Here is a 27,440-nt window from a genome sequence, read left to right on the forward strand (position 1 = left end):
TAAGCCAGCGCCTCCTCGACTTTCCTTGTTGATTATTGACAGCCGATAGGGGGATCTGGAGGCTTGAAGCCTCACTAACGCCTATGACCTCCGCACGTCTCCTCTCCATCCATCCTCCCGGCGCCTTCATGGTGAGGCAGCCCCAGACCTGCTTTGTCTTTTTGTTGTTGTTATTGTTGTTGTTGTTTTTTTTTTCCTTCTAATTGTTCTAATGGAATAGAGAAGCTCAGTGCCATGCATCTGGAGTGGGCATGTCCTGATTAAACGGGAGCGCGCAGACCATTTGAGCTAACAGGTAACGGAGGTTATCTTGCATATGCATGCACAGGAGCTCACCTTATGGGTTCTTATAGGTTAGGGTTACATGCAATCGAGTTAATAATATATATATGAATAATCCTGGATCATCTTATGGGAATTATTAGTGAACCTGTTCTGTCATTGAGCTGATCTCCAATGCCTCTGTGCACAGGTTGCATCTCTCCATATGCGCAAAAGGCTTTACAGTTTGCCACAGCACGTCGGCCGGAGATCTTCGACCATGTGCGACGGGGAGGACGGGGACCGGGACACACGCCGGAGGAGCATCCGAATGAAGCCGCTGCCGTCTCCGTGCGCCGGCGAGAGCAGCACGCGGAGCGCGGACGCAGCGTCAGTGGCGTCGGCGGCGGACCCGGAGGCGGCCCGGGGCGCCAAAAGCAACTCAAACGGCGATTGCAGAAGGTTTCGCGACAGCCTGTCATCACTCACCGGCCGCCACAGCCACGAATCCGACTCGGCTGAAGAGAAGCGTCTGATCACCGAGGCGGAACCGAGCCCGAGCGAGGAAAGCCCCACTGGGGCGAGAGGAGGAGGTAGTGGCGATGGCAGCACCGCGGCTGGTGTGGAACCGGGAGCGCGCAACGCTTCAGAATGGTACCCGGGCTTTGACAAGCTGGACGGCGGCATTGAACACGTTCTGCCTGATGATGAGAGGTACTACCAGGCGGGGTTCATGCACAGGCAGTTCGGTGCCATGCTCCAGCCCGGGGTTAACAAGTTCTCCCTGAGGATGTTCGGAAGCGAGAAGGCGGTGGAGCGCGAACAGGAGCGCGTAAAGTCGGCCGGCTTTTGGATTATACACCCCTACAGTGATTTCAGGTAACAAAAAAATATAAAAAGTATACACTGATACGCTTGATGTTCATTTTGTTTTACATGTAAAATTTTGTTAATCAGGACTATATAATTTTTAAAATACAAGGTCAAATCTGTCCTCTGAGAGGGTCCCTCAGTGTGGCCCTCTTGAGCAGGAGTCTAGATCCTAGAACCTTAGAAATGATGGTTCTGATTTGAGAAAGGTTTCCAAGTAGTACCTTCTACCATTTCATAAGTGTATACATATATTAAAGTACTGTCAAAGCTCTATCAGGATAAAAAAAAGGAGACGACTGTCTATAGGAGAGAACCGTGTATGTAGATAATTGTTTATGTACAGTAGTCTACTTGAAAAGTAGTTAAACCTCTGTGTTTTTCCCTCCTGAGATTGAAGATAACAGGCTTCTGTGGTGAGCGTGAGATAGTGCAGTAAGCAAACTTCAATTTGCTTGACAAGCCTTGTTGTTCAGCGTAAAGATTACAGATCATTTACAGATAATGAGGATAATGCGTATTTCTTTCTAAACTATACAGTGATGAACGAGGCACCACGCTGTGCTTAAAAGTCAATTATGTTTTTCATTTGCTCCGTATAGCGCAGGCAGAGAACGTGTCTCGGTGGGAAAGGTTTCACATTTGTGCTGAGGGAACTTTTTCATTTTTAAAGAAGTGTTTATTATCATTATTATTATTATTATTATTATTATTATTATTATTATTATTATTATTATTATCTCACATTTTTCTAATTGTGGTACTGATAATGCACTTATCGGGCTAAAGCGGAGTCTATCTAAGACATTAGAGGTGACATTATCAGTTGGGCTTTTGCATCGCATCTGCTCACTCTCACTATGTAATAATAAAGTTGTGTCCTTGAGGATGACATTGACTCCATACATTAGGTATGACAGTGGCCAGATGCTTGGGTGTAGGTCTGCGAGTGGGGAACCCATTACTGTAGAGATGAATGTGTATCTGGGTGTGTTATGTATAGGATCATATTGTTATTGCATACTGTTGGACAGTGTTTTACTTTTTTTACTCGAAGTCTAATCATTTGTTTAATGCAAATTCTTCATAAACTATAAATTCGGGTTCACATTTGCAGATTATAGTGTGAATGTGTAGATTTACACTTCTTTTGGTGCCTTTTGAAGATAAATTTGCTCTAGAGTATAACCACCTTGAGCACTAGAAACTTGGGAGTTGTTTCTTATCAGCCTCGAGTTTCAGGACAAATCTTACCTGATTAGCATTAAATTGTGAACAGAAAGCCAATCTATCTTCTCTTGACTTTGAAACATTTGCATGTCTTTTACAAATAACGCAACTGATGGCATCTAGTAGATAATTCACTGAATGTCCAGGGTATATTATGAAATAGTCTCTTTGTTCTTCCTACATATTCCTCAGTAATTACCACCTCATTTATCAAGGTCAAACTATGGGAGCTACAAAATGGCAGAAAAGGACAATGCAGCAGCCTCCAGCATCTCAGGAATTAAGAGGTAGAAAGGGTCATGATCTTAGATGAGAGGGTTAAAAAATTGTCAGTAGCTCAACAGTAAATATATTAGTATTGGGTAATATTGTATCAGCAGGTCTCAATAGTGGCATGGTAATGTAGGGCAAATTATTATGAATATATTACAAATATAGTTACATTATTACAGGAAGACATATCACAGTCGTTTTTATTATTCAATTGCCGTGTTTGTATCTTATCTTAAATATCGTAAACAGTAAATGTGTAATCTGTCGGTTGTCCTGTTGTGTAATTAATACTTATAGTTGGACATTACTTTACTTTTACTACACCTTGTACAGTACATGCTTCTCAGTTACCGCTGGTGATGTTTTATGGATGTGTCTGAAAAAAATACCAGCCCAAATGGATCATAAATCTGGGGGGAGTATCACTTCATCACCTGAGACAACTGTCAGAGACAGGCTGCAGTCTGGGCTAGAATGAAATCAGCCCTAACCTCTTTTCTTCATATTCATATATTTTGTCTTTTTAAGAGCAAACAATCTGATGTGAATGTCAAAAAATGAATGTACTGATGAACCTATTACCTTTAAAATACAGTAAATCTTAGCTATGATAGCATATTTAATCTGGTACAACTTTCACCAAACAATGGGTTTATATAATGATTATATATTTAGTGTTTGCTTTAGTTTTAGTGTTTCTCTATTACATTCATGTTTAAGTGCAAGTATGCAGTACAGCCAGTGCCAATTGGATCCTACTTCATGTGTGGAGTTTTGACACTGGACCTCCTGGAGTGTTTAAAGGCTCTGGCATGGAGAAGCTGGTGTTGGATCTGTGATGATCGCAAATGTTGAGCTATTTCATGAATTGCTCAGTAGCTACTAGTTTTATAACCACGATGACTGTATAAGACTGTAGAAAGAACATTACTTATAATCTTACATACAAGTGCTCATGTTAGTTCTCACTCTCCAGTGTTCTGTAATGCTTAAAGATTTATAATTACACTCTTGATGTCACCCAAATGAGGATGGATTTCACTTTTGAGTCTGGTTCCTCTCAAGGTTTTTTCCTCATAACATCTAAGGGAGTTTTTCTTTGCCACAGTCGCCACGGCTGCTCATCAGGGATAAATACACACCATTCACCTTCACTGTTAAATTCTGTAAAGCTGCTTTGAGACAATGTCTGTTGTGAAAAGCGTTATAGAAGTAAACTTGACTTGACTTGACAGCGATTTGTCATTTTCTCTGTCATGTTTGGCTACGTGACTTGCGAATCATTACTTTCACACATAAATCAGCGTGAACATTTTTAAGATGCCTGTTTGGATTGGCAATCAGTGTGGATGCACATGAAAGTCAGCTCTGCTTTTTTTTACTGGGCTCTTAGAATCATTGACTCAGTCATTAGAAAAGCTGCAATTAAAATCTTCGCCTCTCACCCTGTCCGCGTGTGTTGAATTATCTGCATCACTGTAATTTAGTCATTTAGTTGAGGCACGGGTCATGAAGCTGCAGAACCTATCATCTGTGTAGCGAAGAGCGTTTTCTCAGCCACAATGCCGCTCTAATGAGCTGCGCCGCATGAATAGACACTGGTACTTCATATGAGGTGGTAATAAGAGTAATTGGGTTTGTGGATCGTACCTTGGGGAACGTTTCGGATGACGAGGATGTTGATACAAAATTTTCTGGCCTTTAATGTACCCATTTTCCAACCATTTTTCCCTTTTTATAGGTTTTTTGAGTAACTTATGATTAATGGATCAGCAATGAATATAAGATTAAGGATATACAGTTGCCACTATATATTATCCATGGGAAGGTTTTAGAAAAAAAATCCCAAAATCCTAATTAGAAAATCCCCAAAGTTACATATGGTTGGAGTTTGCACAATAAATGACAGGCTTTATTAGAAAAGCTAAATACCAGAGAGAGCAAGTGTCATGCTTTGAAGCAGTTCATCTTGTCTCATGTCACATTTTTGCAGGTGCAAAGAAAAAACGACTAGAGGGATGCAGCAATATTGTACCATTTCCAGCGATGTGTAATATAAACATCGGAGTAGGAAATCTTCTGGTGTAAAAGAGGGATTAGAAATGGCCTCATAATCCAAACCATAGGCATGTTTCCAGCAGTGCAGCTAAATGCTGTTCATTTGTAGACCAGTGAATACAAGCAAAAAAAAAAACAACTCCGCTCGGGGTGTCATTACATTCATTACGAGAACGATCTCGAAGGTATTCTTCTTTAGTGTTATAATCGGATTTCATTTTTGTTTCATCAGGGGCCCTAGCCAACTATTCAAACACGTTTTATATCTACTGCCGGTACATACAGTGGTATGGCCAGGAATTCATTTTGGGGCGGATGAGAAAATATAATATGTTAAATAAAACCACAGAGCGATCTGTAAAATTAAACTGATAAGATCGATGGGCGATGTGACTTTCTTGTTCTGAGAGTAGAAGCAGTGGTGGCATTCAGAATGTAATTTCAAACTTGTTTAATTATTTAAGTTAAGATCTACTGCCAGACAATTTTGCCATAATAATAACGTTAGCAGTGGCAGGAAATAAAATACCTTCAATTTCTGGTGAAAATCGTTTAAATAGCGTGCTAGTAATAAGGGGCGGAAATGAAATCTTACCTTATAAAAGCAGACCTGGCAACAGCACTTCATCAGGTGTCAGGTCGACATCCCCAGGCTCAGAGTGCAGTTAGGGGGCTAGTAGCTTTAAAAAAATAATAATAATAAATACAAAAAGGAAGATTTGACAATTCCATTCAGCTAATCCTCTTTCCCACCACAGCAGCTGGTAGCCAATAAAATGTAATTAAAAATGCAAACTAATTTTGACAGGTAGAACAGTGACCAGTTAACCATTTATGGACATGATACTAACACAGCTATTGTGCAGCTAGGTGACATGTACTGTATATGACAAATAAACATTTTAAAAGATAACATATTTCAAGTGGGTTTAAGGCCCCTTTCTAGTTGCCATGCATCTGTTAATGCACTGAAGCAAAAGGTCATTTTTTTGGGCACAGCATGACAACTCCAGATATTTTAATGTTCTTATGGGCATTTCATTAGAATGTACAATTTGTAATTCAATCAAACACTTCATCTGGTTATATTGGCTTGGTGCGACACTGTATAGATAAACATTTGTGGACATCTGATCATAAGATTCTTATGTACTTGTTGAACATCCCATTCCACATTTAATTCTCATTTGCTGATTATAATTACCTCCACTCTTCTGGGAAGATGTTCCACTAGGTTCATAGTGTGGTTGTGGAGATTTGTGGTCATTCATTCACAATGGTGTTAGTAACGTCAAAGAGGTGAAGGAGGCCTGGGGTGCATTCACTGTTTCAATTCATCTTAAAGGTGTTTGATAGGATTGAATTCAAAGATCTATAGCAGGACACTCAAGATCTTCTACAGTTTGGCTTTCCCAGTTCAAGTCAAGGTAAAATTTCACTTAGAACCACGTCCTATCGCATCCAATTGTGTGCCTCCAAATTTGTGGTAACAGTTTGGGCAAGAGTCACATATGTCTGGAACTTTTAGGTGTCCCCATGCTTTTGCCCATATAGTGAATTTTGGATTGAATCATTAAAGCAGGGCCACAGCAGGTTGGGGTTCAGGCTCCCAATTCCAGAATTTGAGGATTGATCCTGATATCCAGCTTTCTTGGTTCCCAAGACTTACTTGTATGTGGACTTTCTACCTAAAATTCTGATGAATATGGTGACTTTGTGTATGAACTGCTTTTCCTACTTTATCTGTAGTGTTTCTGGGATAGGCTCTAAATTTGGCTTGGCTAATAAAGCAGCCATGTCAATCCAGTTGTCTGTACAGATAAAGTGTTTTAAAGTGTTTGCAGTTATGTGATAAAACAGACTTTGGAACATGCTGTATAGTCAGGAACAACAATTCTGTTGTTTTATAATGATTCACATTTTGTGAACTGCCGAACTCATCAGTACTTGAGTTCATTAACACCTTTGTGGCTAAATATCACAAATCTCCACACACTCCAAAATCTGGTGGAACAACTTCCCAGAAGAGTGGAGGTTATTATTATTGCAAATGGGAACTAAATGTGAAATTGGATGTTCAACAAGTACAGACACAGCTGTTCAATCGCTTGTAAAAGAGAAACACGAATTTGTTCCCTGTTGTAAACAGTTGTTTTCGAGGACGGGGTTTAGAAGCATTATTCATTGCCACAGCCATCTGCTTGCAAAGCATTTACTGTGCGTTCTCATCTCAAAAGTAATCAAATTCAACTTATTTAAGCTAGCTTTGTGATTAGCTGAGAAATTGACCTTTGCTAGCATCTGCATTATTAGTCACAAAAATCTAAAAACATCATTAAGTGTATGTTTTGTTGATTTTCCTTAACTGGAATGGAATTTAAACAGTTAGCATGTTAGAAACATGTTAGAAACATTACTGTTAAATAGAAAACTTTGGCTAAACTTCTTTCAGATAAGCACAAAAAGGAGTAGGCATGATTTAAGAATATTTGGCTCCTTACTACATCCTCATGAGACGCAAATTACTTGATTAACATATTGTTCTGTGCGCATAATAGACATTTCCTGCTAGCTCCAAGCTACGTGATAGGCTACCTACAGTATTTACAGTCAGAGGGGTTGATCTGAAGAAAGAATCTGGCTCTTGTAGCTTGTGACTTCATTTGTATGGGTACTACTTTACTGAAATTCTCTTTAGAAACATGTTCCTCTAGAACAGTGACCGGTAGCCTGGCTAATGTTGGCATTTTTCTTTTACTAATGCACATCATTCACACAATCAGTTCATTAGCCTGCCTTCTCGAAATGTGCGTGTTCTCTCAAAATGTGTGTGTTACAACTTGAAAAAAGGTTAACCAAGGCTTACTATACAACTAAAGTGCATTTCCTGATTTGAAATATGAGTAACATTTAATGATTTTTAGTTCTTTTCTACCTGGTTTGCTTTTTTTTCCCAATGCACATCATTAAACAAAGCAAAAATCAAAGGAACTTGCATTTGCTGAGGGGTGTGCAAGACTGAAAATGTACTTGCAAAATTTTTCCATTCACTGGAAATGAGGTGATGGGAAAAGAGGTAAACAAATCGTTTTTACTAAGCGTGTGCAGAAATCACAGAAATCAACTGGAGCAAGGAGAACATAGAGCTGCTGCTGACTAAATGATTAGATAATTAGATACTCGGTTTGTGTCTCATTTTGAGTCTCACATACAGCATTTATTTTCTCTGGTGCACTTCCTGCGGTCCATTTTATTCCTCAAGCGTGGAGTTTGACATTAGAGCTTTAAGTAAAATTCAAGCATTTAGACTTTTCTGTCCCTCAAGAAATCCCAAAGTCTGGTTATAGAGACGGTACGTCTGGCCTTCTTTGTCTGCCAATCAAATCTAATGTTACTGGCTAAAGTACAGTAAATCTTCTTTATTTGCTTTATTCTCTCTCTCTCTCTCTCTCTCTCTCTCTCTCTCTCTCTCTCTCTCTCTCTCTCTCTCTCTCTCTCTCTCAGAAACTGCTCTTTTTTTTACCATGCTTTTATTCATCTCTCATAACCAGACCGCTCCCCAAAGAGCCTTACCTCTGCATAAAAAAAAAAAAAATAGAAAGAGAAAGCAAAGGAACAAAAAGATAGAAGTCATCCCTTTCCAGGTTTATTTTTCTACCCATTTTTTTCTTAGCACAAGCTGAATACATTAAAGCAAAGTAGAACAGATTTAGAATACAGGTTGCACATTTGTTTGCACATTTTTTTCTTCATTTTTTCATTCGCTCCACAAAAGTGTTTTTTGGATTTTTTACATACATCGGATCTTTACTCTTTTACATCAGTTGAACGAACTGATACTGTATATAAGCCTGTGATTTCTTTACAGTGTCGAATTTTGTATCAGATAAGAAACTACAAATATTTCAGCATCCAACATTCTGCAGGGAATTTCGCCTGCAACGATGAAAGAAAGGAATATAGCGTTCCCATACAGGTTTTGACCATTTGAGTATTATATCTACACTAAAAGTAGTAAGAGTTAAAACATAAAGAGGCTTTTACCCACCACATATACACTGCAGAACAGTGAAATACTTTTTTTTGCATATCCCAGCTTGTTAGGATTCTCAAATCAGAGTGCAAGCTCAGGCACTTTGCATCACCACTAGAACAGAGAGCGTTAAGGGCCTTACTCAAGGGCTTAACAGTGGCGGCCTGGCAGTGCTAAGGCTTAAACCTTCAAACAAGTAACCTAGAGCCTTAACCATTGATCTACAACTTCCCCAACATAATACACTTGATGCACTTCTGGTCATTTTTGCAAACAATGTGCCTGAATATGGATAAATATAAATAAACTACAAGTCTATTTAGTTTGTGGTATAGCTACCTAGCTTTAGCACAACCGTGCATTCCCACTAGTGAGCGACTTGTAGTCTGTTGTGCACTGTATGTCAATACTTTTTTGTGTTCCAATAAATTGAGTGTGATAGAGAGAGATAGAGTTTGAAAATCAATAGGATTCTTATAAGCTTTTCACAGATTGAAGTTTTGCATTTTTTTAAATCATATTTTCATATAGTTTTAATACCATGGATGGTACATCACTCTGAATAAGGGCATCTGCTATATGACGGAATTTTGCAAATGTACATTTCTATAAAATTCCCTTGTGACTCTGCTATAAAAACATAAAATAAAAATGCATTTCCACTGTACAGTCTGATCTTCTGTACGAGTTTACTCTCAAATTTCACTCTTGTGCACTGCAGAGGTTCCTGTGTTCCCAATTTAACACCCATAATTATAATCAGCAGATCATCATCAAGGACTTCATGTGCAGGATCACACTGTGTTAGAAAGAAAAACAAAATAAATGCTGATATAGTTCAGGAACCTGTGCATGTCCATGGCCAATAGGAACATGAACAACAGCAAACTCTTTATGTGATTTTCTGTATATTTGTCTTTAATGAGCGGTTTATGTCTCTCTGTCACAGATCTTGGCTCTTGTAGTACTTTGATTTTTCGAGTGCGGTCTACTTACCACACACACACACACACACACACACACACACACACACACACACACACACACACACACACACACACACACACACACACACATACTTGCCTGTAGATCAAATAGCAGCTTCTGATCCTCTCACTGCGTTTTGATTACAGTTGATTGTTGGCTACATTACGCTATTGATTTGTTTGGGTCTGTCGGACCTGCGCTCATGCCGATGGCTGAAGTGTCGGAAAAATGAGACGTGAAAACAATGAAAAGCAGAAATGCCCTAATGTATGCACCTATATTTGCATTAAATCGATGACTGATGTTATTTGGTAACTATGCGTAAAACAAATGCCCTAATTTCTCTACAGGAAATGTACATTCTTAGGAAATCAGGTATTTGGCGTATTTTAGAACCCCAATAAAAAAAAAAATACTTTATTTTGTTTATCTTGGCTAGTTGCAGTCATAAGGTAACAATAAAGGCACCGTAAGACACCTTAAACCTGAAAAGAATGAATTATTATAAAAAGTTTAGTTTAGAAGGGTTTAAACATTTAAATCTGTGAACCAAAAATACTGTTTTGTTTTGTTTGTTATTGTATATGTAGAAATAGAAAGAAAGTGTGGAAAAAATAGCACAAAAATGATTGAACTCATTTAAAATACATTCGAGGATTAAATATTTGGACTGCATAATTATGCAGTCTCTTCTCGTTTTTATAAAGTGATATTATACTCATCACCACCATCATCATCATTATCATCATCATCATCATCATCATCACCACAGATAAATTTCACAGATAAAGTGGCCTCTGCTTTTACAATATCATCAGCTCAAACTCCTATAAACCATACATTTGGGTGCAAAGACATGATCAGACATGGTCGCCTTTCTAAATAGAGCCCTTTTAAAAAACCTTTAGGAAAACCTGAGATAAAAAAAAATAATACATCGGTATACTGTATATGAAATATGCAGTATTGCTGTGGGCAGTATTTGTGCTCTTGAGGACCATCTGTAAGACATCATGACTAAGAACTGCTGACTATAACTTCTAGTCTGGAGTATCAACTCTTTATCTCCAAAGAGGAACACTAAAGGGCTTTGGGTAGAATCCTGGATCAGATTTAGAGTTGAATAATAATGTGTTTCATAAAAGGGGTAACCATCAGATGTCCTGCGAAAGCTCTTTTTCATAAGAGTATTTATTTGATCTCAAGTCAAGTGAAGCCAAGTAATGTTCTATTGTCATTCCAACCATATACAGTGCAGTACACAGTGAAACGAAACAACGAACCATGACATAAAGTGAATGTGTGCGACATTTAGTGTAAAAAACAACACAAGGCAGTGAGAGAGTGGACACAGGAACACTGCAACACTGCACAGTACAGAAGATATGTATTATTGCAGATAAAGTGTCCATATAATAATACATTCTGTACATGAAAACACTAAATTGAATAGTTTTAGCAGCAAAACAGGATGTGTGTGTGTGTGTGTGTGTGTGTGTGTGTGTGTGTGTGTGTGTGTGTGTGTGTGTGTGTGTGTGTGTGTGTGTGTGTGTGTGTGTGGGCATGCGTCTAGTCATTTTGTACTGAGTAGTCGAATGGCTTGTGGAAACAAACTGTAACACACTCTGGACATCAGGACCCGAATGCTTCAGTACCTTTTCCCAGATGGCAGGGAAGAGTGTGAGTGAGGGATTTTCTGGTCAAGTCAAGTCAAGAGGTGTCTTTGCGAATGCAGCGTGTTGTGTAAATATCCATAATGGAGGGTAGAGAGAGATTCTGGTCTTCTCAGCATCCTTACTATCTGCTGTAGGGTCTTATCTGAGTATCTGGGTATATATATAGATTTTGATTTCTATCATATATATATATATATATATATATATATATATATATATATATATATATATATATATATATATGAATGATAGAAATCTAAGTATAATACATACTGGATATGTACTACTGTAACTGTATTGTAAGACACACCCTGATAATTTGTGATGCACATGTAGTAAACAATATCCTGTATTACAATTAGGTAATAGGAAATAGATTAAAGAGTGTATGTGTTCTCCCAGAAGGCAATCCCATAATTCTTTGTAATTACTATGAGTTAATATGAGGAACAAATTTCTACTGTAGTGTAGTGATTTGAAATAATGTGTCCTCATAAATCCATAAACTGTTATATAAATGGCTTGGCAACTACATTATATGAAAATATTACCATACATCCACTGAATATTGTCTAAATAATAATGATAAAATCGTCGTGCCCCGGAGCAGTTCTCTTTAGTGCAATTCATTCTTTTTTTTTTTTCCGTCACTGCTTCTTTTTTATTGTATTTTAATCTTCAGAAGGGAGTGCACAGGATTATGGAGCATCCAGAATAGACTGAAAGTGGGGTAATAAAAAAAAAAAATAAAAAATAAATAAAAGGCTGCTGTCCATCCACCAATATCAGAGATGCACATCAGAGAAGATTATTACAACTCAATTTATTTAATGGAACAGAGAAAGAGAGGTGATGGAGGGATGGAGAGAAAGGGAGCACATAAAGGAGGGATAGGCAGCAAAATGATAGAAATAATGCAGCAGAGATGTGGAAAAGAGAGAGAGAGAGAGAGAGAGAGAGAGAGAGAGAGAGAGAGAGAGAGAGAGAGACAGACACACGTGAGGCATGCTGTGGAGCAAATTGATGTGTGTTTGCCACCCAGATGCTGCAGTTGGGAACTCGCATGAGCTTGATGGAGAGTGTATGGAGTCACATGGTGATATTGTTGAAGTAACATTTTAACAAAAAAATCGAATGAAAATAAAATGTCAGACATTTTAGATGTCCAATATTCGATTATTTAGTTTGTCACTGAAATGTAAAAATAATTTTGCCAAATTTATATTTGAGTATTACATACACTGCATTTGGCAGACACCCGTATCCAAAATGACTTTCACCTTAGCAGTTAATAAGTCCAGTTTAAAGGACCCAGTAGTTTGGTGTTGTTGGGATTTGAATACATGTGTGATCAGAAGTCTAACATTTTCCCCACTGTGCAACCACGTCTCATATTATTGAGACTAAATAGTTACTTAAGTACCAAAAAAATCTTAAAAAGAATGGCTTCTACTCCTTCGTTCTTCTTATTTAGATTTTCAGAGCAAAAGTGTAAATAGTAACTCAATTATAATTGAGTTAAAGTATAGATACCTTTAAGCAATATTTACTCCAAGTTAAAATTGACTAATTCCAATATTACTTTAGTGGAAGTCTATGAGTGTCTGATTTAAACAGAAGATACCTATAACAACACCAAGATACATATAAATGAAAAGCTAAAAAAAAAAAAAAAGAAAGTTGATTTGTGATGGTTTTATTTCCCAAAATGCAAATTAAACTGTGCACCTCAACACTGCATTAACCAAAATCAACACACCAGAACATGGCAGAATTAAACAAAGAGCAAACAAGTCGGACAAAAATAAAGACAAAGTTCGAGGTGATATAAAAAAAATTTTCCAGAGACTTGCTCTGTTTACACACTATCACCTTTAGAATAGTCCCTTTCGCACAGCAATACAGCGTTACCAGCGTTTCTGCCACTTCTGAAATGTGTCCTGGAAGTGTTCATTTCTAAGCCTGTCAACCACCTTTTGCGATTCGTGCTGGATCTCTGGAGTGATTTCAAAATGGTGACCTTTGAGCCGGATCTTTATCTACGGGAACCAAATCTGGCGAGTACGGTGGGTGCGGAAGTGAGATCATGTTGGTTCAAGTGAGAAACCCACATTTGAGGAGAGCTTGGTGACAGGGTCTGCACGTAGTCAGAACAGACGTGGTAATGCACGTGTTAAGAATAGCACCAAGTCAAATTTTCAATTAATTTTTATTTGTTTTGCGCTTTTTACAATGAACATTGTCTCAAAGCAGCTTTATACAGATAATGTGGTGATAAAAAAATGAATATTTTCTTTATAAGTGTACATGAGTGAGCCGGTGGCGACTGTGAAAGAAAAAACTCCCCGAGATGGCATAAGGAAAAAACCTTGAGAGGAACCAGACTCAAGAGGGAACCCATCCTCATCTGGGTTGCACCGAATATCCATTTATTGCAAATATACGATGTTGCGGGGTACATTGATGGTGATCAGAGTTGTACCAGTCGCACAGCTCCCAATGCACACAGGACGATGTTTTTTGGCAGACTGATTTATGAACGTCGGTGCTTACTGTGACTGTGCGTGCAGGCTTGTGCTGCCATCTGCTACAAAACTAGTCTGTAAAATCTTTGATATCACCTCAGTGTCAAGCGATCTTTCAAATCGGTATCTTCAATTAACCAATTAAATTACAGTATCATGCCACAAAGTAGAAGAACCATATTCAGTATTCAGTATTCAATAGACAAATAAACCTAAAGTACTCTAAAAATGTATAAAGTAAAACAAATATTGTGACATGACTGTGATTTGATGCAGAGTAAAATTTGCTTATATCTTTAATACTCTGTAAAATTAGAGAGTAGATACAGTAACGAATTACATTTACTCTAATACTTTACAGAGTATTAGTTATAAATCACAAAGGTCTTTTTTTTTTTAAATCAGCCATTGACTGTATGTCAATCAACGAACTCGCATCCAATCATTTCAGTATAACATTTATTCAAAACATCAAAAATCAATGAATAAAAACTCAGTGTGTCTGAATATGGGTTAGCCACCAGCATTTAACTCGTGTATGAGAGACCCTGGACCTACTTCAATAAAATGCTTCAATATACTGGAGTAAGTAAAAACTCATAAAATGAAGAGTCTCCTTTGCCTCCCTAGAAGGCATGAAATCTTTTAAGTTGGGGGAAAAAAATCATGTTGAGGTGAGTTTCACTAACGGTAACTATTTATATTTTAATAACACTGTGCCTCCATGAGCTCCTTAGCCCCCCAGGATGTGAATCAGTATGAGTTGAGTGCTTGTAAGGATGGTGGCTCACTACGCTCTGGGACTCATAACGCATTTTCCGGTTATGTGTTGTAAAGCATCACCTCAACAGGCAGTATAAACCTTGTAATGTTCTCATTAGTCACTGTAAATAACCCAAACATATAAAATATGAAAGTTTTCTAGTCATTTAAATGTTGCACTATTCAACGTTTTTTAAGTAAATTATAATTTGAGGGCTACAACAACGATACAATACATTTCAAGTTTAGAATATAACATTATGATGCCATAAAATAACAGAAAATATGGCATCAGGTTGATGCTGTTTAGGTTTTTGTGGTGCATTTTTAAAGGGCGAACATTCCAGAGCATTCTGTGATTGAGATAGCTCTTAAAATGGCCGCCTCCCTGATCAGTGCCCTGACTAGTGAACTACAAGCTGATTGAGACGCTCTGTATCCCAGCCTGCCACAGGTTAGACTGGGATCGATTCCAATAGCTGATATAACTGATGAAAAGCAAAGCAAATTCTAGCTATTGGTTTATTAACATGGTTTTGATTATAAGAAATGTATATTCAATTATTGTTGCATGAATGTTTTGGGGGTAAAATTAAATAAATAGTAATAAATGTTTTAATAAAAAAAAATAGTTTTTACATTTTACAGTTTATGTTTTATTTATGTTTCAATAATTGGGTATATTTACAAGTGGCAACTTATTTTATATTTAGATTTCAAGATATTTTTTAATTGAAAACATTTTATTAATTAAGTTTAAAACCTTATTACTTTATTCACAAAAAAAAAAAAAAAAAATATATATATATATATATATAATTGCACCGAATGGGAATACAGATACACACTAATTCTTTCATGTTTTTCAGTCGTTTTTTCAGAGCACGTCCACTTTTCTGTGCGTAAACAGTTCTGTATATAAAATTGCATTTTTAGGATTTAAAGAGTTCCTTTATCTGAGCTGAATGTTCATGAATAGCACATTTCTTTTAGAGACGGTATAGATACCGATTGATAAATGAGGCTTGCTAATAAAAACATAGATAAGCATAAACCGCTAATGTGCAATATGAGGTGAAAAACGAAAGAATATATTAGAAAAAAATGCAATGTGTTTGCATGAAATGACTATTTTTGTCCGTTTTTGATAGTGTTGTCTGTCTTTTCCCCTTTTCACTGTTCTCTGCGATGATAATTCAAAATATGTCCAAGAGGACACAGTTCTGTCTCTTCTACCTTTCTTACCCTCTTTTTCTTTTTAACAGAATTTCAGTATAGTGTGTTTGTTTGTGCTTGTGGGTGTATGTGTGTTTGTGTGCATGTGTGTGTTTGACATTTGTGCAGATTTTTTATTTTTTTATTTTTTTATCCCCCCATGTGTGAGTGCTTGTGCTTTCCCTTCCAGACATGTGTGAGCATTCCCTTGTGGACTGCTGGTAAATATTAGATATGTCTGTTTCATTTATAATGGCACGATAAATTAAATATAGAGGAGGAAACAGATGGGAAAAAAATTCCACCCTTTCTCCATTCGCACTGCGTTCGTCAGGGTCCCTGGGTTTCAAGCCGATGTCAGGTTGTGACATTTCGATGGCCCCTGAGCAGCGTACGTGGAATCTGCTGCACGTCTCAATCCGGGTCATTTATATGTGACACTTCTGATGGAGACACTGAGATCGTTCTTTGAAATTAGACAGGAAAAAGTAATAAAAGTGTACGCATCCTATTTGCACTCATACAAATCATAATACATACACCTATGTAGACATATCTATACATTGTCCAACACATTTCAGGTTCATATTAATCTCTTTTCCAATTGCTGAATCATATTATTCACCGACCCACCACTGGTGTAATTTCTGCAGTATGATGTCACATAAGTCAGTGTCTTAAAAGGCAGCGCTTCAATATCTACAATGGACCTTTAAATAATGAAGTTTGAGATTAGTTTTGAAGGAAAAACATCTCACCACATTGCCAGGGTTCTGACATATACAATCCCTAACCCTAACGTTTATTTGAAAAGATGAAATAAAGGATCACTGTGGAAAATAGAATTAAAGCTACAGTGCCACAGGAAAGCACTTCACATTTTCGACATTTTATGTTACAGCCTTATTCCAAAATGGATTCAATTCATCTTTTTACTCAGGATTCTACAAACAATACCCCATAATGACAATGTGACAGAAGTTAGTTTGAAATCTTTGATCAATCAGCCAGTATAGTGGCCAAATGGAATCCACTCCTTAGTAAAAAGCACATGACAGCCCACATGGAGTTTGCGAAAAAAGGCACCTGACGGACTCTCAGACCATGAGAAACACTGATTCAATTCTTTGGCCTGAATGCCAGGCATCATGTCTGGAGGAAACCAGGCACCACTCATCACCTGGCCAATCCCATCCCTACAGTGAAGCATGGTGGTGGCAGCATCATCATGTTTTTCAGTGGCAGGAACTGGGAGACTGGTCAGGATCAAGGGAAAGATGAATGCACCAATGTACAGAGACATCCTTGATGAAAACCTGCTCCAGAGCGTTCTGGACCTCAGACTGGGGTGACAGTTTATCTTCCAACAGGACAATGACCCTAAGCAAACAGCCAAGGAGTGGCTACGGGACGACTGTGTGAATGTCCTTGAGTGAACATCTCTGGAGAGATCTGAAAATGGCTGTGCACCTATGCTCCCCATCCAACCTGATGAATCTCTCAAGCTTCATCAGGTTGGATGGGGAGCACCTATGCTCCCCATCCAACCTGATGAAGCTTGAGAGATTCTGCAAAGAAGAATAGGAAAAACTGCCCTAAAATAGCTCAAAAAGGCTTGCGGCTGTAATTGGTGCTAACGGTGCTTCAGCAAAGTATTGAGCAAAGGTTGTTAATACTTATGTACATGTGATAATTATAATTTTTTTTTTGTAGATGTGCCAAGCTTGTAGCATCATACTGTATATTATTCTGTAAGACTGGAAGTTATTAAATATTATATTAGACCATGTTAGGATCAACTGTAAGACAAGGAATATGTTGTGTGCCTAATTCAGGGCAAACTAAAAGTAAGCCAGAGATGACATTAACCTACATTAAATACAAGTATTTGTATTTGTGTTGAATTACACAGATATCATATGCAGTATAAGCGTGAAAATGAAAACTTATAGCTGACCTCCCTCTTTATATTTAGGTGACCTTAAATCTAAATGCTAATGGATGATAATGGTTTGTAAGACAAGGATATGGTTTCGAGTAATTTCAGAATGCGTGACAATTTGTGATTGAAAAATAACAGAATTCAAAGTTATTAAAAATGTAATTACGCAAAATTGGGGTCAAACATGCATGCACCATTCTCTGTAGCAGAACAAAAATGATTGGAAAAAATTGTCTTAATGACAATTTTCTCTTTTTCATTCATTTCAATGAAGTTTGATTTTTTTTTAGCGCTTTCAACAGTTGACATTGTCGCAAAGCAGCTTTGCAGAAATAGATTATGAATATACATTTTAAATTCATAAATCAGTCACTATGTTTATGCCTATTAATCGAGCAGTGGCAACAGGGGCAAGAAAAATCTCCTGAGATGGTATGAAACCTTGAGAGGAAACAGACTCAAAAGGAAACCTCATCCTCATCTGGTGTCACCAAATTCCCATTCATTATAGTTCCATCATTGTTGAGGTGATCAACATTGTTGAGGTGATAGTCTAATTTGAGTCTATAAATGTAGTGGTATAATTAGCGATCCAGACTGACCAGTCTGATTTATAATTTATTTTACAATAAAATAAAATCACAACTATTTCTCACTTTAATTATAGATGTTTCGTACAAAAACATTTTTGTAATGTCTGTGGATGTTTTCTATGTTTTCTATGCAAACTTTAAATTCATATGTGACATTTGTTTTTCCATTTTGATTTCAGTACAATATTGAGTTCAATTCCCAGCCACACCAAACTGCCCCTCATGAGCCCCTTGAGCAAGACCCTTAACCCCATAGCTGCTCAGTTGTATAAATAAGAAAAATGTAAGTCGCTCTGGATAAGGGTGTCTTGCTAAGTACCATAAATGTAAATGTATGAAAAAGCATGCATTAATATTTTTGCATTGTCTTCTGGCCATTAGCTTGTTTTGGCTGTGACTCAGTAACTCATATAACAAAAATCACTGGTAAAGGAAATGTACCTCTCAGTAAATTTAATGACAATTAACTCGAACTACATCAACGAAATGTAATGTCAAACTTCGGCTCCTGATTAAGAAATGGTAGCTCAGTGGTGCAGACATTGGTCTTATGATTGAAAAGTTGTGAGTTCAATTTTCAGCACCACCTGGGTTTTACTTCTGGGCCCTTTAAGCAAGGCCTTTAACCCTCACATGCTTAGTTGTATAACTGAGATAATTGTAAGTAGCTTTGGCAATGGGGTTTTGTAAATTTCTGTAAATGTCCTAAAAGTTTGGTTTATGTTTTTAATTGTTGTAATTTTGACATGAACCACATTTTTGATAAGTGGCCTTGGAAGACATACTGGTGTGTCCTGCTTAGTTTGATCAGCATAGTGCTTTCAACAATAGCAGTTGTCACAAATGCAGTTTTACACAAACCTGGTGTAGATTTCAAATCCTAATGAACAAGCCAAAGGTGACTTTTTGGAGGAAAAGCTATCTGAGATGACATGAGGAAGAACCGTTAGAATCATCACACCCGAAAATGATCATTTCAGATCTACAAATAAAATAGTGTCAAGTAAAAACAGTAATAAAGTGTTGGAAGATCTTTTTATTAGGAGCACATTGTGATTAAACAGCCTAAGATGTGAACAAGAGAGTTTTGACGATTATGGTAACAGTTTTTAGGTACAAGTCTACAGTTGCTACCCATTGAAGCATGGGTGCTTTTGATGTTTATATGAGATCATCCAAAGCAGCAGCTGAGAACCATTTCATGCAGATGGAAAGAATCAGGATGGTCTGGAATCTGAGAATAATCACAGCAGTGAAAGTATGTTAGGTGTCAGACTGCCATATGTAAAAGATGCATCCTGTAATGCTGCCAATTAAACACATATATGACTTTCCATAATATAAGAATCGTTTCACTGCTCACAGTTTACGACTTTTATCTCTTGTGATGGTGGTGGTGGTGGTGGTAAAGGTGTACAAAATATACAAAGGATCTCACACACTATCTACAATCTTTCACTAGGAGAGACATCTGATTAAAGAGAGTCTGATCCTAAAATCATGCTTTCTGACAAAAATAAGTGGGAGTCGTCTGTCACGACTTTTGTGTCACTGGCTGTTTTGTGCCATGAACCTCATACCCAGGATGAAAAAACAAGGCATAACCAAGAAAAAAACAGAATGAATTTAATCTGATCTTTAAAAATAAGTGATCCATCAAAATTCCATTAAATTTGCAATAGATATTAATTTTGTACTTATAAAAAGACTTCCTAAGATACTTTTTATCATGATATCTCGAAAACGACTGTTTAAATGTTATGCAAGATTTACTGTAATGATCACTGTAACTTGCAGATAACCTGATGAGATTTTAGAATTGATGCATCACTACAAACCAAATGATCTGTCTTTTTTTTTTTTTTTAAGCTTTCTTCCCATCTAAAGTATAATTATAAAGCTATTTCAGTTCTACTTGTAATGTTTATATATTTGTGGAGGTTTTTGCAATGACATTTTTACCACAATATAAAAGGTTTTCTGTGATTGTACTGAATAGGTCCTGAACTGAGTTCAGTAAGGGGAAACTCCTAATCTGCAGCTTAAAAGGCTAATTTAAAAGACATATACTATAAGAATATACAATAGATGTATGTATCTTATGGCTACAATTAGCCAAGGAGTTGTATACAGTAGTTCTTAGTTCTGAGAGTTAGATGTGTATTTAATTGTGCAATAAATGCTTTTAGGGTGATATTTATACATGAAAGGGAGCTCGCAGAAATGCATTCAAATCCAGTGACGCTAGCTGAAGCAGAGAGGAGTTTTTCAAAGCTGAAACTAATCAATGGGGAAATGTTGGGTCATGGCGTGGTTCACTCAGGGCGTCATTTAAGCTAGAACCGCCCTTGGCGCTTGGTGGTATCTACTTAGTATGAACATCAGTTCAGCATCGGTTCAACAGCAGAACATTTGGAGAGGATTAAATGATGGAAGAAACTCCTGACTTCAACTTCCCACAACAACCGCCCCATAGTATTGAAGTATTTGAAAAGTAGGTTTTGGGCTCATGATAATTTATTAGATATCAATCAGTGTTTAACTCTTTAGTATCAAAAATCATCATAGTAACATTATAGCTATAATAAATCAGCACTTTGGAGTAAAATTCTTTGGAGACTTTGAAATAAATTTAGATTTTTTTTTTTGAGTAATGCATCCCAAATCTTTTTAGTTTTTTTTAATTGCAGATCATTGTTTAATCCTGGAATCTTATTGACTGTTGGATGTGGTAACTCAAAGGTTACGATGTTAAACTGTGGAATGGCAGCTTCTGAGTTAAAATCCCAGTTGCCAGATAAATTCAGGTGTTTAAATAAATTAATTTTAAGTTGCGCTGCATAAAATCTTCCGCCAAATGCCATAAATGCAAATGTTCCTCATTGCTGTTGTAGCTTTGTGCACATACTATTTGACTATTGGCTGGAATTTCAAACATAATTAGAGATATTGTGACACAAAACTGTAGCTCAGATTGGTTGCACCCCTGAAGCAGAGAGGGTTAAGGGCCTTGCTCAAGGGCCCAACAATGGCAGCCTGGTGATGGTGGGGCTTAAACTCCCAACCTTCAAATTTGTAAGCAGGAGCCTTAACCACTGAGCTTCAACTTTTCTGATATGACTCACTGATAGCAGCTTTTCCTAAGCAGCGAAGCAGAGCTGTCCTCTTCACACACCAGCATGTCAAAGACAACATAGCAACATTTGGTTGGTTCTGTCTGTGTGTGTGTGTGTGTGTGTGTGTGTGTGTGTGTGTGTGTGTGTGTGTGTATGTGTGTGTGTGTGTGTGTGTGTGTGTATGTGATTCGGTTTCCCCTGAAAAAACTCAGACATCCATACAATGCCATATTCACGATGCTATACATCCTCACTTTCCTCACTCATGCACTCAAGAAGCATGCTTTCTCAGACATGCACATCTTCGAGCACACACACACACACACACACACACACACACACAAACAAATTTCTCTGGGGGAGTCCCCCGTACTTGTGTGTAGGCGGTCTGCAGAAACAGAAGCATGCCTTCTTCAGTTGCCTTATGTGTCATTCAGTTAAATCCTGCCATTAATTTCACACACACTCTGTATTATGTCTGTATTAATACACAGTATTTAGACATTTGTTTTGATTCCTTTTTAACCTGTGCTTCTATCTATCTATCTATCTATCTATCTATCTATCTATCTATCTATCTATCTATCTATCTATCTATCTATCTATCTATCTATCTATCTATCTATCTATCTATCTATCTATCTATCTATCTATCTATCTATTATGTAATATCTCAGATTATAATATAAGGCTTCATTGAATGCTTACATGCAAATACATTTTTTTTTATTAATAAGTGGTTCATCTGAATCCATATTAACTACATGTGGAAATTAAGGACAATGATGTAATGATTTACAGGATTTATTTAAGTCTAAATGATAATTTTAACTTGACCTCATCAGTCAATATCAATTCCGTCAAGTAGAATGTATATTATGTATTAATGTATATTTGAGCCATATACAGTGTACAATGATACAAATCAAGGTTCCCTAAGCGCCATGGAGCTACACAAGCCGACAAAAATTAACACAAATCATAGAACTACACAAAACTAACTGGGACACGACATAATGTGCTTGTGTGCAACTTTGTCTTCTTTTCATGGAGCATGTGACCTTGGATATTCTAAATATTTTAGAGTAAGATAGATAGATAGATTTACACATGAATGCAAAAAAACATGATTCAAATGTATTTAATTTTAATTTACAGTCTACTATTCTCTCTCTCTCTCTCTCTCTCTCTCTCTCTCTCTCTCTCTCTCTCTCTCTCTCTCTCTCTCTCTCTCTTTCTCTCTCTCTCTCTCTCTCTCTCTCTCTCTCTCTCTCTCTCTCTCTCTCTCTCTCTCTCTCTCTCTTTCATGCTTTCTCAAACTCTTTTTCACACTAGTTGTTTTCTCACCTTCTCCTACCTGCCCTGCTTTCTAATTTCACATGTGGATCACACGTTGCGTTTTTTTTTTTCTATCTCATTCCACCTGTCTGGTGGTACCACTTTCCCACCCCGTTCTGTCACTGACCCTGTTCCTCTCTCTATCTCTCTCCATCTGTTCGTCTCTTCCCCTATAACACATTATCCCATATCTCGCTTTGTTTCTCTTCTCTCTCATATCCTGTTCTCTCTCTCTCTCTCTCTCTCTCTCTCTCTCTCTCTCTCTCTCTCTCTCTCTCTCTCTCTCTCTCTCTCTTTCGGTGACCTGGTGGATCAGCTCGGCTAGGAGGGATAGAGATGCTTTTTCCCCCCCACAGTGCTCTCTCCATTTGCTGATTACATCACCTGCTTGGGAAGATAATGGTCATGCACTGAGACAATAGATGATACACGTAGAAACCTACACGTTTCTGTGTACGCCCATTCTCCTCTTTTCTTTCACGCTTCTTCTTACAAGATCTCATTTACTTATGCTTTTAAACACACAGTCAAACCCTGTAATATTATGTACACTATGTACAAAGTCAGGGATGGAGTACACACACACACACACACACACACACACACACACACACACACACACACACACACACACACACACACACACACACACATATATATATGTAATTTTGTTGAATTTAAAAACATTTTTTGACCCAATATTAATATTCTTTTCATGATTTTAGTCATTGAAAACACATTTCATGGCCAGATGTTGAACAACAAGCCACGACAACATAATATTTGATGAACATTTCATTCCCGATTTTGTCTTTTTTTTTTGCTGTTATAATAAGCTTCACTCTTTTGGCACGACATTCCAATAGGTTTTGGGCCAGGGCTGTGGGGACTTGTGATCATTCTACTACAAGAGCATTAGTGAGGTCAGGCATTGATGTTGGAGGAGGTGAGGAGACTGCAGTTCTAGTTTATCTGAGATGTGTTCAACAGGAAAGGGTAGCTCAGTGGTTGAGGTTTTGGACTTCTGATCAAATCTCCTTCTGCCACTGCTGGGCACTTGAGCAAGGTCTTAACCCCTAACTCCTCCATACTGTGTGTATGAGGTAATTGTTGTTCAAGATAAGGGTATTTGCCAAATGCCAGAAATGTAAGAAGGGTTGAGGTAAGTTTTAAGAGATCTGGTGTATTATGTGTTTATGTAGACCTTTGATTTCCAAACTACACCTCAACATCATCTAAGTGAAGATTCTTCTACTCTCCAGAGTACAATATATAGAAAGTACAGAGGAAATGTTCAAGGTTTTTGCGCAAACACACACACACACACACACACACACACACACACACACACACACACACACACACACACACACACACACACACACACACAGTGGTTAAAAAAGCTGCACCTGAGAGCCCTAATTCTTACAGGCACATTACACTGTTACTATCTAATACAACAAGGCATACGATTCATCTCTTCGCCTCCCCAACTTCCTTCTTTCCTATTTCCCTTCTGTCTCTGCTAGTCTCTAATGTGACATGAGGCATTATTTAGAGGCAGATGGCACATCAGCACTATTGAAGAGGATTCCTCAAACAAACAACAGCCTAGCAAGCAAACAACTGACAAGAGCAAGAAAATGCATTATTCATTATTATAAGGGAGGGGGAGGGGTGGTGGTTCTTAATTTATATTCATAAATGATCAGATCAGTCACATAGACGTTCATTTTTTTAAAGCATGAACACACAAACACACACATACACACGCTAGCTGCCCTCATTCAGTCAGGGTGGGGTAGAGTGACAGGGAGCGCCCTCTTGTCTGTACACCTCTTAATGACAGACGACCTTTCTAGGGCAATTTTATCTCTCTCTCTTTTTCTCTTTTTCACTCTCTTCATCAGTACCTCATCTTACTAATATCCATGATGCTGGAATGTGTTTCAGTTTTGATGGGTAGCCAAAGCTGTGTGTGTGTGTGTGTGTGTGTGTGTGTGTGTGTGTGTGTGTGTGTGTGTGTGTGTGTGTGTGTGTTTGAAAGAGACTTATCATGTAGCTAGAAGCTCTCAGAAGGTGAAAACATGTTTTAGATGTCCTCTGAAGTCTCTCAGAGAAACACGACTGCATCTCTGCTACTATCTGTGTCTCTGCATTGAAGCGCTGAAATGTCAAAGAGTCTGTCCAGAGACTGTACATGACCAGATGCAGGGAAGTATGTGTGTGTATTTGTGTGTGTGTGTGTGTGTGTGTGTGTGTGTGTGTGTGTGTGTGTGTGTGTGTGTGTGAGTATTTGTTTGTGAGTATGCATGTGTTCGCCTTCTAAATCCTGTGTTTTCTACCCGCATTGGGTTCGGAAAGTCCGAGTCCTCTTCCAAGCAATGTTTTAATTCCATCACTGTTTTCCAATTGTGCAATAATATTTTTCAACTGAATTCTTCGCTAATGTAAGTCAATAAGGTGTGTTCTTATTGAGATTTCAAACACTGAGCATTTTCTTTCCCTTCCAGTGATTCGTGATTATCCGGACTAAACGATATAATTCAATCACGTTAATTAATTAATATAATGTCTGTGTCTCTGTTGAAATGAAGCTCCATTAAGATTAATCTAAAAAAAAAAAAAAAAAAAAAGATTTCACCATGATTTTGATCACATCTCTTCACCAGGAGTGCATCTATAACAAAGAAATCTGGTATGAGGTCCACTAAAGCAACACATAATGCACTATAATAATTCAAATCATTTAATTGTTTTATTGTTTTGCATGACATGGGAGAAGTGGTGGCTCACTGGTTATGGCTCTGGGTTACTGCTCAGGTGTTAAAGCCCTGGTACTGCCAAACTGACACTGTTGGGACCCTTGAGCAAGGCCCTTAGCCTTATGTGCCAGGGCACTGTAACGTCTGACCCTAACTTTCTAACATCACTGGGATATGTGAAAAAAAGAATTGTAATGTGCAGAAATATACATGTGACAAGTATAAAGCACCTTTCAATCTTAAATCTATTTCTCATCTCCTGCATGAAACACATGAACAGAGGTTAAACAGAAGACAGTCACCCCTCTGGAATATTCCACAAGTCAGTCCTATCGGAAGATGTTCAACTAGATTTTGGAGTATGTGGAGATTTGTGCTCATTCAGCTACAAGCGCATTAGTAAAGTCAAGTACTGATGTAGGAGAGGTGAGAAGGCCTGGGGTGCATCCAGCGTTGCAATGCATCCCAAATTCATCCACGTGGGTGTTTAGTAGTGTGACGTCATAGCTGTATACCAGGAGATCTTCCATTCCAACCCCTGTAAAGCATATCTTTATGAAGCTGTCTCCACAATGCACAGTGGCATTGCCATGCTGGAACAGGTTTGGGTCTCTTAGTTTACAGTGAAAATTTTGTACTTCCACATCATGGGACATCCTATACAATTGTCAACCTCCAACTTTGTACAGTTTGGGGAACAACTACACATGACTACTACAAAGTCAGGTGTCCCAGTCTTCTGGTCCACATAGTCTAGCCTTTTCTGTTAGTCATACAGTTTTTTTGTTTCTACTATTCATCACAATTAAACTTAAGGCTGAAGCTATTTTAGAATTTTCTCCACCATTTTGTTGCATCATTTTTAACTTCAGCCATCACAAATTAACACATTTTTTGGCCCACATGAGTGTGAAAGCTCTGAGCACAATAATGAACCAGTCTGAGGTAATCCTGAGGAAACTACAGGCTAACAAAGTGTCATTGAACATTTTCACCTGTCATAGTTATAACAATATTAACTCAACATATTTGCATAGTAGTTTAATTAAGTATAGCTTACTGCATAATTACTATATATATATATATATATATATATATATATATATATATATATATATATATATATATATATATATATATATATATATATATCAATCAAACCTGATTTCCTTTTATGCACTAAATATCTGGAACATATTAAAATTAAACATTTATCAGATGATTATTGATTTCAGCTGTATTTTAGTATTTTATTCACTTATAATTAGAATTTTTCTCAGCTTTTACTTATCACTTTATGTTACTTTTATATTTTTTTGTATAATAATACAAAATTAGAAGAATAAGAATCCTCTTCCAACCATAAGATCACATTAACGATGTAACAAGTCGGACATTTATTTTGTTGTTATTTCTGTCTTTATATGTAAAAAAATGACACCGCACACACATACACACACACACACACACACACACACACACACACACACACACACACACACACACACACACACACACACACACATGTGCACATGCATACACTGCTGTATTTATAGAACAATGTTCTTTTGTGTCAGACTTCCAATGCATAATAAAACAGCGAATGGATTGCTGCTGACTTCGGACAAAGTGACCTCCATTAGGAAGCAATATTAGATGAAGAGAGAAGAAACTTGATGGACACACACACACACACACACACACACACACACACACACACACATACACACACACATAAAAAAAGCCTGTGTCATTAAAGTCATGCAGAGCAACATGTATTACTTAACATTACATTA

At 37.5% G+C, this 27,440-nt stretch overlaps 1 protein-coding gene across 2 annotated transcripts in view; it reads left to right on the forward strand.

Moving 5' to 3' along the window:
- The window catches only part of hcn4 (hyperpolarization activated cyclic nucleotide-gated potassium channel 4), a 104,485-nt gene continuing 77,045 nt past the window's right edge, over window positions 1-27,440 (forward strand). For both annotated transcript variants that reach the window (XM_083552862.1, XM_083552863.1), the window contains exons 1-2: window positions 1-295; window positions 473-1,140. In XM_083552862.1, coding sequence (XP_083408988.1) covers window positions 488-1,140 — 653 coding nt within the window. In that variant the 5' untranslated portion in view covers window positions 1-295; window positions 473-487. The remainder of the gene's footprint in view (window positions 296-472; window positions 1,141-27,440) is intronic.

Source organism: Silurus aristotelis (assembly GCF_946808225.1).
Source record: "Silurus aristotelis genome assembly, chromosome: 10".
Taxonomy (NCBI): Eukaryota; Metazoa; Chordata; class Actinopteri; order Siluriformes; family Siluridae; genus Silurus; species Silurus aristotelis.